This window comes from Plectropomus leopardus, chromosome 2, assembly GCF_008729295.1.
Source record: "Plectropomus leopardus isolate mb chromosome 2, YSFRI_Pleo_2.0, whole genome shotgun sequence".
NCBI classification, from domain to species: Eukaryota; Metazoa; Chordata; class Actinopteri; order Perciformes; family Serranidae; genus Plectropomus; species Plectropomus leopardus.
The window spans coordinates 29,297,878-29,310,025 of NC_056464.1; the positions used below are offsets into that span (position 1 = coordinate 29,297,878).

General features: G+C 38.1%; 1 protein-coding gene across 2 annotated transcripts in view; it reads left to right on the forward strand.

Annotated features, from left to right (window-relative positions):
* The window catches only part of LOC121958673 (voltage-dependent calcium channel subunit alpha-2/delta-2-like), a 62,444-nt gene that overhangs the window by 14,335 nt on the left and 35,961 nt on the right, over nt 1-12,148 (forward strand). For both annotated transcript variants that reach the window (XM_042507761.1, XM_042507769.1), the window contains exon 2: nt 4,374-4,455. In XM_042507761.1, coding sequence (XP_042363695.1) covers nt 4,374-4,455 — 82 coding nt within the window. The remainder of the gene's footprint in view (nt 1-4,373; nt 4,456-12,148) is intronic.

A 12,148-nucleotide genomic window follows, 5' to 3' on the forward strand; every position in this document is an offset into this window, starting at 1 on the left:
GGGAGGGTGAAAGTGCAGTCCACAGTAGCTGGGTGAAAAATACTTTGCTTTCTATTTTTTGTTCAAATGAAAGAATTTGATAATCTGTTTTATTGTCATACTAAATATTTTGTGATTATTGCTATTGTGACTATTTATTAGGGGTCGACAGATTATTTGACTGGCCGATTATTGGCCCCAATATCTGGCATTTTGCTGATTTTCTGTATATGTGTTGTATTTTAATGATCGCTGATCAAGTTAATTTATTAAAAACTACAAAGTTCCACATGGGAGGAACTTATACTTTGTAAACCCTCAGGGGGCTATGTTGATTTTTTCATTTGTATTTAAATTTTCACGTGACTTTATCAAAAAAATTACTGGGAACTAAAACAACACCAATATCGGTCAACCACTACTATTTATCTGACAGCAATAAAAAATGACTTGACCTTGAATTTTACATTATTATGTAGTGGATATGTTGAAACTTTAAGTGTCAACAAAGCTGTAGTCATTGTGTGGTTTTGATGTTTGTTGGTCTCAAACTGTGGTTTGCAGTGGTCTATACTTTGGTAGGCACCAATGTGACACGCCATCCTCCATCCACCTACTGATAACAAATCCAGCTCGTATTATATGTCACTGTAGAAATGTTGATACAATATGTATAAAACACATAAATGTAATATATCCATTGTTTGCAGAAATGTACAGTGCCAACATTGTTGTCTGGCAACTGGGCTGTGACTCTGCGTCTCTACCGAGCCTAATGACTGCGCACACAGCCGTGCATATTTCAGAGTATTGCTCATGTGTAACTCGGTACAGCTTAATGTGTGTGATAAGGGTAGTTTTGGGCCCTAGGGTTAAAAGGTGATACAGATATATGTTAAAAGCAGCTGTAGATTATGTTTTTATAATAATAACATTTCAAATTACGATGAAAGAGGTGTTGCTGTAGCAATGAACCTACACTGAATTATCACCTTGCTGCTCCCTTCAGCTTTACAGAGCTTTAAAGTGAGCTTCAGCTTATTGTTAAGCTGTTTGGATCACAACTTTATTGTTTGGATTGTCTCTCACTCCTCTTACAGTGTTGTTTTTGGTTGCAGCAGGCAGCTGTTTTCGGTGACGGAGCTCTAAAACCCAGTGTACACTATCTGCTCAACAGGAAACAGCAGATAGACACAGTCAGAGACAAGCTGGTGAACATAGTGAAGTATTTAGCAGCTAAAGACTAAGATGGTTGGACCAAAGTTAAAGAGTTAAGAGTTAAAACAATGAATATTGGACTTTTATTCATTGTCACACATTGTGTTCACAACTTAGTTATCACAGGCTAAACCATATTAAGTCTATATTTTCAAGCAAAATAGAAAAAATACACTTTTGGAGTAGTTGTGGGAATCACAGAGGCCCCACATAGTGCTATTATCCCCATATATGGGTCAAGATTAATGCAATTTTAAATGTTTTGCTATATACTGAGTTTTGCAATTCCATATAATTTGATATTACTTTTTTTAACTGCATATTATGTCCCCGTAGGAAAACTTGGAAGTTGTTGGTCTGTTTATTTCATTTAAGTTGTTTTTTGTAGGAGCAAAGTGTATCTAGTAGACTATAAAAGCAATTGGTTTTGTTATTATTTTTTAGGGCTGACTGTGGCTGAGGAGGTAACGGTTCGTCCACTAATCGTAAGATTCGTCATTGAACCTTGACTCCTCCAGTCCGCATGTTGAAATTTTCTTGGGCAAAATACTAAATCCAGTGTTTCCCACAGAATTATTATCTATGTGTGGTGGTAGGGCAAGGTAGTCCAAACCTTTAGACCCAGCGCAATCAAGGTTTAAGTTTCACTTTCACTGCTTCTGTTGTTCTGCTGCTCCGTCTGTGACCAGAGTACACTCTGCACTCCAAGAGTGGTGCAATGCTGAACAGCATATACAGTATATTCTAATAGCACTCCTAATGATGGCCCACCTCCAAAAACAGAAAAGCAACACTTGATCGCAGATTTTAATCATGACGGGCCACCACAGAGACAAAAAAAAAAAAAAAAAGAATGTGTGGGAAACGCTGTTGAACCCCAAATTGCTCATGATGGGTGCGTGTGAATGACTGAATGTGGCTCTGTTGTAGAAGTGCTTTGAGTGGCCGAAAGGCTAGGAAGGCGCTATACAAATGCAAGTCCATTTAACATTAATTCTAATAGACTAGGCTACCAAAAGTTTAAGTGGTATTAGCAATGTGAATAAATTACATATTTAAACTAGATATACTGCCATACAGTTGTATGCCTCTGTGCACCAGTCAAGCTACAGTTACAATTCACGTCCATGTCTGTGAAAACATGGATGCTTCACACATCCAGCAGCACAGAAGACCGATACAATCAGCAGAGTTTTAAGCTGGACACCCAAGATTTGTGTCAAGAGTTCAGTATCTGTACAAATGTCTCCCCTTCTTTTCCTGAATTATGACATTGAGTAATGGCCAGAAAAGTGTTTTTGGAGATCATTATGATGTTATAGTTGACCCTTAAACTCCTGGATATAAATTGCCAGAACTGCATCATTATATATATATATATATATATATATATATATATATATATATATATATATATATATATATATTATATATAAGACAATTGTGTAAATTCTGATATTATGAATTCTTGAGTTATGGCCAAAAACATGTTTTACGGGGGACACAGTGGCATTGACCTTTGACCACCAAAATCTAATCAGTTTATTGTTGAGTCCAAGTGGATGTTTGAGCTAAATTTGAAGAAATTCCCTGAAGTTGTTCTTGAGATATCGAGTTCACAAGAACGGACCGGATGGACAACTTGAAAACATAATGCCTCCGTTCTCAGCTGTTGCCTGTGCAGAGGCACAAAAATCCATACTTGGCATCTGTTTATGTGTACAATATTGTCATGCAAAATATCCCCCACCTAACCATGAGGCAGAATTTTATGGAGTCTGTAGAGATGTGACTGTCGATGTGACTGTCGCGGCTATAATTTGCACTGCCCAGAGACTGTTAAATTACTCTAGAGCCACACGTCTACCTCTCTGTTACTGAATTTCCTCTGTCATTGTTGCTTTTAACGTTCACAGCACAGAGGCTGTTTTGTTCATCCTGCCTCATTAGTTGTTCTATTTTGGGGGTTTTGCAAGAAATGCCAGTTGCATCAAGTGATCTTGGCAGTTGCAGCAGGTTTTAAAAAGCTGTTTACGTACTTATATAATAATGATGTAGCAAATTGTATTTTTCTTTGCTCCGGAAATATCCTTTCACAGAATTATGATGATGAGTCAATAAAGCTGATTAGGTAGCGTTACTAACATTTCAAGGCTTACTCTCCACCTGTTGTCTAAGCTTCTTTTCTATTCCTGATGTCGTTCAATGAAAGTGGAATAGAATTTTCTTTTTAAAAGTGGTAATGAGACAAATGGATTTTTTTTCTTGAAAAGGTCTTGTTGATAGTGTTTCAGAGAGATGCACATCTAAGATGTTCTCCAAAGGTGTGAAATTCTCAGAAATGTTCAGCCTTTTTTTTTCTCCTATAAGTTTTGTTGTTTACTTTGCTGCATGTGGAAGTGACTGCATCACTGGTGCCTTATTAATTGTGTTGGCTGAAGTGTAAAGGCACTTTTTATTTTATTCATTAAGTACATCTTGAAACAACATGTATTTAATTTAGTAAAAGCCAAAAGACATAGAGGTAATAATGTGTTTTGGTTTTTATTAAAGGGAATATGGTATTTTTTAACCTGGACCCTATTTACCATGTTTTTGTGTAGAATTCTTTTTTCACCAAAATAAATGGGAGAAAAACAATTGAAAATAGGAAGTGCTTTTCCATTGCCAGAAGACCAGACATGGTGCATGACTCTGCAGTAGTATTCTCTCAGTTTTTTTTGTTTTTTTTTAAAGCATGATGGGTGCAACGTGTAACACAACAGCTCTGTTATATGGCAAGTGATCTTTTCCTCTGTGCAGAGGTTAAGGAGCTCATGAAATGTCATTGTTTTTCCACTTTGTGGACAATTATGGATGTTGTTCTTGTTTGAGTTAGCTGCTATGTTGTAAGTATTTGGCTGTAATTTTAGTTTACAGCAATTTGTCACAGTGTCTGAAAATAGGATCCAGGTTGAAGAAAAAGGACAAGTTTCCCTTGAAATAATGTATGTTCTGATAATTTGTGCTTAAATCCATGCATAGGTAACAGCTATTTTTGTTGGAAAATAACTGCTTCTGTGAAACACACACACACACACACACACACACACACACACACACACACACAAACACAGACTGTATCTTTTTCATTTGTTTGTGCTGAGTGACAGTCAGCGTGTGATGTTTATCCACAGGATAATGCACTGGGCCAGGCGCATCGAGCAGGAGATTGACAGAGTCTTTCAGCACATCACTGGAGCTCAGCAGTTGAAAGGGGTGAGTGTGTCGCTCTCTTTTTATAGTACACAGGTCCTACTCATCATAGTGCTGCATAAGCCCAACAAGAAATGCACCGAGCAGAGAGGTCAGGGTGCAAAATAACGGTAAATCCATTAAGTTTAAGAGCTAAAGCTAAATAGCTGCGTAAAACTGGAAAACAATTACAGTCTGCCATTCAGAAACAACTTTGTTTCTTTTTTTTCATGATTATCTGGGACTCCTTGCAGAGACATGAATAGCCAATAACACATTTTTGTTTTCCCTGGACAGACATAAAACTCTTAGCTTAGCTCATAGCTTTTATATTCATCAGCTTCCTGAATGTATGCTCTGATATTGTAGCCAAATCTGGCTGGCACTTTGTGTATTGTTTGCAATAATTATCAATCTTGCACACATTTCACAATTCCTATAAAGCGAAAAAAATGCCTGAACAGACGCCCACGGTGGTTACATTTAGAATATGTTTCATGAAGTCATGAGCTTAATAACACCTACATACATGAATACTAATTCAAGTCTTTCATAAGATGATCATGTAATGTATGTGTGTGTGTGTTTTTTTTTTTTTTTTTACAAATGGAACAATTCACATTTCATGAACTGTTTTATTACTTTCAGTGGTGTTTGTCAACAAGATCTCATTCAGATGCATTTTTTCTTACATTTTACATGACATGGATTAAGATTATCTGACATGTGGCTCTCTGTTGTGGTCTGATTTCTAAACTGTTATAAATGAGAAACCTAGTTTCATTATTAAGAATAAATGGGCATACAGGGTTTTTTTTCTTCTGTAAAATGTAGCTGCAGTGAAAACTTTTGCCCCGTCTGTGAATTAAACAGAGTAATGAGGACTTTGTTTAGAGATGTTTATAAAATTTTAAAGGATAAGGTTGGGCATATTCACTTTATTCGTTATTGTCAACAAATCTCATGAAAAGACCAAAACTCAAAAGTCTTGACACTTGACAGTGTTGTGCAGTTGTGAGCATCTTTCACTCTAGTGTTTGTGTTGTGTCCTGCGCTCCTGGCAGAAGTCTGCCCTTGTTGCTGGGTTTTCAGCTGATTCAGTATGTAGAAATGGCGTTGGTAAAGCCTTCTGTAAATGAAATCCATCCGATTGACAGTTCTGCTCAGTGCACGAGAGCAGAAATGGAAATGAGAAATACACTCAAACATGTCAAGAGGGTGTGAGATCTAAACAAACTTGTTTTATTAGGTAAGATTTTTGTTAGCAACGGAGTTCTTAGCAGCAACAGTTTGTAATTATTTGTGTTTTTGTCCACCAGTGCGTGTCAGTATCATTTGTTCTCTCAACATCAGGGTGTCTTGTTACCCTGTTAATGTGCTAACTGGCTGACTAGTCTTGAATATGTCCTGTCGGTCTTTTGATTTTCCCTTTTTAAATAATAAAATACCCCTAACAGTAACACATATCTAAAGGCCATTGACTTTGTTCACATAGGATTACATTTTGGATTTTTTTATATTTTTGAATGTTGGCATAAAGTCACATCCCTAAAGATACAGAAACCACAAAGCACCACCACCTGCTGCTATAGAGAGTTACATCCTGACAGCAGGCACATAACATACGTGCTAGTTGACCGTTGGCAACATCAGGCAACTGAAAAACTGCCGTTTGTCGTCACTTGTTCGTTGATGCCGGTTTCGTGAGTCTCTCCCTTAATACGTGTTTGCCTGCTTGCAACACTTTACAGCCTCCTGACTCTGACAATAATCATTTGTAGGATCATTTCATTATTTTTTGTGAAAAAATGTCGAAAATTACCAGACTTGTCTTTGAAATGTAATTTTTCGCTTTCCATTCAGCTCTCATTTTCTGAGAAATCTTAGAAGGATATCTCAAAAGCTGGGCACATACAAGTGAAAAAAACCCTTTTCTTTTTTATAATATTGGTGAAAAGAAATGGACAACTTTCAATGAAGATGATTATTTGGTCATGTATACACAGAGACATGGTTCTGGCATTAAAATAATTTGAACCTAAGACATTTAGCTGATTATTAGTCATTTGACAGAAAATTAATCAGCGACTATTTTGATAATTAATAAATTGTCTAAGTATTTTTTTTTAATAAATTCTGGTTCCAGTTTCTTAAATTTAAGGATTAGATGCCTTTTTTTGTGTTTTATAATAGCAAGCTAAATATGTTTTAGTTTTTCAACAGTTATAAAATATTGATAATTGAAATAAAACTAATTGTGGGTTGTAGCCATAAAATAATTTATTCCAAAGTTTGAAACTGAGCTAAACTGTATTGCTCTTGAAGATCTGGTCAAGTGTATGTTCTGTAAATTGCATCTAAGATATTATTATTTAATGCATTGACTGCATAAAAATGCACTTTCCTGTTTTCACCTGATTCTCTAAGTAATCTGGCTTCTTGTGTGCATATGAACATAGTCTGCTGCGGGGAATACGCTGCATATTAATTAAAAATGCTCATTTTGTGTCCAATAAGTCATCAAGGTCCTTTCACATCCTGCCTGTAACAGGTGGCTGGGAATAAGGGGTTGTCCCTGAGCAGGTAAATGCCAAAAACTGGGCTAGAGATCAACTGTAGGGGGCAAGAGAGCGTCGCTCTGTGAAGATGTGTGGGGGCGTTCCCACAGCAGAGGGCAGCGGCACGTGTCCTCTCTGTTTGTGTCACAGCAGAGCAGATGGTCAGCCTGCAGCCTGCAGTAATGCCTTGATGTGACACTCACTTGTTCATTCAGTCCTCATTAATCCCTCCGTGCTCCTGAAACACTCTGGATCTGTTAAAGAAATTGTTTCTCTCTGCGCGGAAAGCCCAGTGCAATCTCCTCTTGTCGAGGAAACGCTTGTAATCTGAATGAAACGTCATTTTTGATTCCTCAACCAATACAAAGCCCCGCTTTAATGTGGATGCTGTTGATGGCCTCTGTGATACAGCCCTGCTCTACATCAGGCTTGTTTTAGCACTTAGGCCTAGTGCACATGGATATTTTTGAAAATAGGGCATTTCCCTTCTTTGTTCTAAAAAAAAAGGAGATGATGAACAAATAGAGGCATGAAGAAAGCCATTACCAGAAGGCTATCTGCAGTTCTGACCTCCGCAGCACATTTTGACACCTCTGTTTCTCAGTGTAGTGGAAGAGTAAGAGCACATTTATGTGTAAACATGTAAAATGTCTTGTGAGCGAGGTTTGCACCAGCGCTGTTTTGGTCTCTGTCAATGAGGTAACCCATTGTCTTACCTTGGCGTGCAAATCCGGACCGTAGACTGTGTATAAAGATGGACGATGCATCTCCACTTCCTCCCACTGCACAAAACATGAGGCCAAAACATCCCGCATATGGCTACTGCCATCTTGTGCTAGTGAAGTCATTTAGAGCCAGAGTCTACACAATAAGTAATCTCCGTGGTATCAAGTTCCCACCCATACACCTGTCCGACCAGTCACGAGAAGCACTTTGAACTTTGAGTACAGTATTGGCACAGACAGCTTTCAATTATGTTGTCAAACCCCCTTTTTATAGCATGAAAATAACTTATTTAAACTAAACTTATTAGAAAAAAAACACTTGAACATACATCAATGTGATTAACCAGGATGCTAATATGCTGGTGTTTAGCAGGTATAATGTTCACCATGTTCACCATCTGAGTTTAGTCAGGTAATTATCACTAAGACAATCAGATATTGAAGGGAATTACATTAGTTTTGCAGGTATTTGGTCATAAGCCAAAGTACTGGACAGATGATAATATTGAAATCAGGGCATCACTGAAGTTGGTCTGTTTTTTTCTTCAGTACAATCCACAAAGTAAACAATAAGATATTCCACTGATTGAGTACGCATACTGACCTTCTTCTTCTTCTTCTCTTGTTTTTAATGGTTAACATTCAAAATGTTGCATTACTGCCAACAGCTGGATTTAAATTGCAGTCTTCCCTTAGTAAATCTTAGTCTTAGTAAATTGTTTTGTGGGTCTTTCTGGCTCATGCTCAAATACGACAGTACAGTCTTTCTTCTCATTGACAGTTACCTTCTCCTTGACTTCACTACTCTCTGACACCTCCCCTCATTAACCCTCGTCTATCGCGAGCCGACCAGTGGAGATGATGGAGAGTTTTATGTACTGCAGCGTCATCCTACTACAGACAAACAATAAATGCTGCCAACAAAGAATCTCCACCATCCACAAACTTGGGGCTCTCTCAGTCGAACCCAACCTCCTGCTCCTTCTCTGTCATGCCGTTATTGAACCCATCCTCCTGTACTGCGCTCCCTGTTATTTTGCCATGCTCTCCAACAGAAACAAGCTCCAATCTATACCAATATATACATTAAAATAATTGGTTTCTCCAGTCCCAACCTGCCATGTGTCAGTGACACAGACACCACCAGCAGAACACTGACCATAGCACACAACCGCTGCCACCCCATCAACCCACGTTTCATCCTCCTCCCCTTCAGATACAGACAACTACTCTGGAAAAAAAAACCCAAAAACCTCACCTTGATATTTTGCGCCCTCCTTCGTCACTGCCTCAAACAACAGATCTTTTGTGCTGTTGAGATGTTCCTGTGTGTTTATACCCTGTCCCTGAGTGTTGCATGTTTTTGAGTGTTTTGATTGTATACAGACTGTGAAAGCAAATTTCCTCTACAGGCGACACAAAAAAATGAATCTGAAACTGAAAAAAATTAAAAAACAACCCTTTCCACCCACTTCCCATTCGGCTATAAATCCTCTATTTTCCAGGCATTTGCTAGCCTAAAATCCTCTCAACTGTTGCTGCACAACCTCTCCAGAAACTCCCATAACACCCAGAAATCTCCTCGCTGCATCTATGATTATGGAAATTTCCTCAGACTTCCTTTCTGCTCCAGCAGTACACATACCAATGCCAAAAAAGGCCAAAAACTTCATGTTACGAATACAGAAATCCCTGATGCCTTCTGGCTGATTTGTTCTTGTTAAGTTTTGTTTATATCTGTGCAAGACACTGTGGCACTGGACTCAGTGGATACTATCAGCTATAAGCGTGCAATATGCACCGAAATGCCAAAGAAATGCCGAAATGTACAAACAACATTCTGAGGATAAGTGAGACGTCAATGGGAGTAAACAGAAAAACATTTTTGGAAAAGTAGGCACCCCGGCAACGGCAGTAAACAGTTATGTACTGACAAACATTGCATTTGTATATTTATATAGCTGTTTTTTAGCCTTAACAGCGATCTCTCCTTCTTCCACACACTGTGGCAAAAAGCCTACTCTTTCCCCAGTGTGGCTGTTATTTCGGAACGAGGATGTAAGGCCATTTGACCGAGCCTGTGGTCTCTCGATGAAGAGATGTCTAAACAGTTGAACCTGCTTGGACAGTCCTTCCATAATGAACTGAAATGCTTGATGCAAAAAGGGGTCATTTTTGTAGCACGAACCTTAGACGGGGAACACTTTACTTTCACAGTCCTCTTTCACATTTATCTCCACCATTTACCTATGGGGTAAAATCACTCCTGCACACAAACAGAGTGCCCAAACTTGCAAAATTTTGTACACTTTGGTGACATTTATTTCATCCCACTGTATACTTTTATCCCACTACATTTCAGAGGGAAATATTGCACTTTTTAATTCACTATATTTATCTGACTGCTTTAGTTTCTTCACAAATTAAGATTTTTTTTCCATAAAAAACTTAAGTAAACTTAAGACAAATCATAAAATATCATGTTTTGTTAAAAACTACACCAATAGTTCATAGAAACACATCTGATATTATTAATCAATTAATCAATTAGATGATGACAGAAAATTAATTGGAAACTTTTTTAATAAACATTTTTATTATAGTAGTTATATAGTATAGTTATTTTCTTCTCTCTCTCTCTCTCTCTCTTCTCTCTCTCTCTCTCTCTCTCTCTCTCTCTCTCTCTCTCCTCTCTCTCTTCCCCGCTCTCTCTTTTTCTCTCTTTTAATACTTTTGAGTTTTTTTGTGTTTTTTATTTTTCTGGATCAGGTACTTTGGCAACTATTTCTCTCTCTTTTGAAATAATTTTGAGTTTTAGGGTGAGTTTTCTGAATTGGGTGCTTTGCCAACTATTTTAATAAACACCTTTAGTCATTTTCTCTTTTTTGTGTTTTAATATTTTAGAGTTTTTCAGTGTTACTTTAAATTTTTTAATTAGGTACTTTGGCAACTATTTTAATAAACATTTAACTACTTAAGTACTTTTTTTCTTCCCTTTTTTGATAGCTTTGAATTGTGGGGTGTGTGGTTTTTTTTTTCTTTTTTTAGATTTTTGAGAATAGTGTAATTTTCTGTTCATACTTTTAAGTACATTCTCTTTATTAATACTACTTTTACTTAACTAACATTTTTAATGCAGGACTCTTCACAGAGTATTTTCACAGTGAGGAATTAGTACTTTTACATAAGTAAAGGGAACTGAATACTTCCCCCACCACCGATCGCCGGTAGTAGGTCTTGGTTCTGAATCTGTTCTACACAGGACCTAGTTCATCTTAGACAGCACCCACTTCACAGAAACACCCTGATCATTACTGCATGCTCCCATCTGCGCAGTTCGGGCCAGTAAAGCATCTGGTCAGTACACATCTTGAGGGGTGTCTTGAAGTTCTTCTGGTGAAGTCCATTTATAGGGACAGGACGGTCATACAGTGTGCAGGTTTGCCAAATGTATTCGTCCAGGTCACTGTCTGTCTTCTCTCTGACATCTTTCCTCATGAGGTAGAGAGGCTGCTGGCCTGAAAACCCAGCAGCCTCTCAGCAAAGCTTAGAGCAGGATACTGTTGGTTTCTCTTATGCCCTGCATATCTGATGATGATGAACCTCTTGAACTCCCAGTCAGCACGGTTTGTGTGTGTAATAATATACCGCAGACACTGTTTCTGTAGTTGATACTGCCGGCAAAACAAAGCATGTAATCAAAGCTGTTGTTTATTTTTGGAGAGGTCTGAATGTGGGCAGCTGCCAACTAAACCTAGGAAAGTTCCTCTTTGTGAATGTGCAAACAGGCAGTATTTTATGCCAAAAGCTACCAAACTTTTTCTGTCCCAAACTTTCTCTACAAAGTCACAAGTAAGTTTGAAAAAAGTTACTGGAATATTTGCTCATGCAGCTCAGTGTCACTTCCAGATGTCTCCTGATGACCCATAAAGTTCTCTGGAGTAAGAAATCATAAGGAATGCTTTGAAAGCATGTTGAAAGGCCACGTCTCTGAAGTTAACTGTGATGTGTTTCCATGTGGGTCTACTTTAACTTCACGTCCTCTGGAGAAGAGCATTAAGAGCAGAATCTGGGTGAATCTGTAAACGCTGGTCCCAATTCAGATGTGAAAGTGCAGCTTGAGTGCAGATCTCCACCAGGTGTTTGTGGGGGGATGTGGGTGGGTAACGGGGAGTGCAGGTCAGGCTGAGTGTCCAACATGCATGCATGACAGAATTAATCTGCAGATTCTCCGGTTCAAAATGAGACCAAACTTTTCTATGGATATCAGTTTTTGAGACATTATAAAAGCCAAAATCTGGCCCACAACAGACTGGGTAACGCACGGCAACAGACGTGGCTGGAAGGATTATGTTTTCGGGTTGTTTGTCCATCAACAAGATATTTCAAGAATGCCTTGAGTGAGTTTCTTAAAATTTAGCACAAATGTCCACT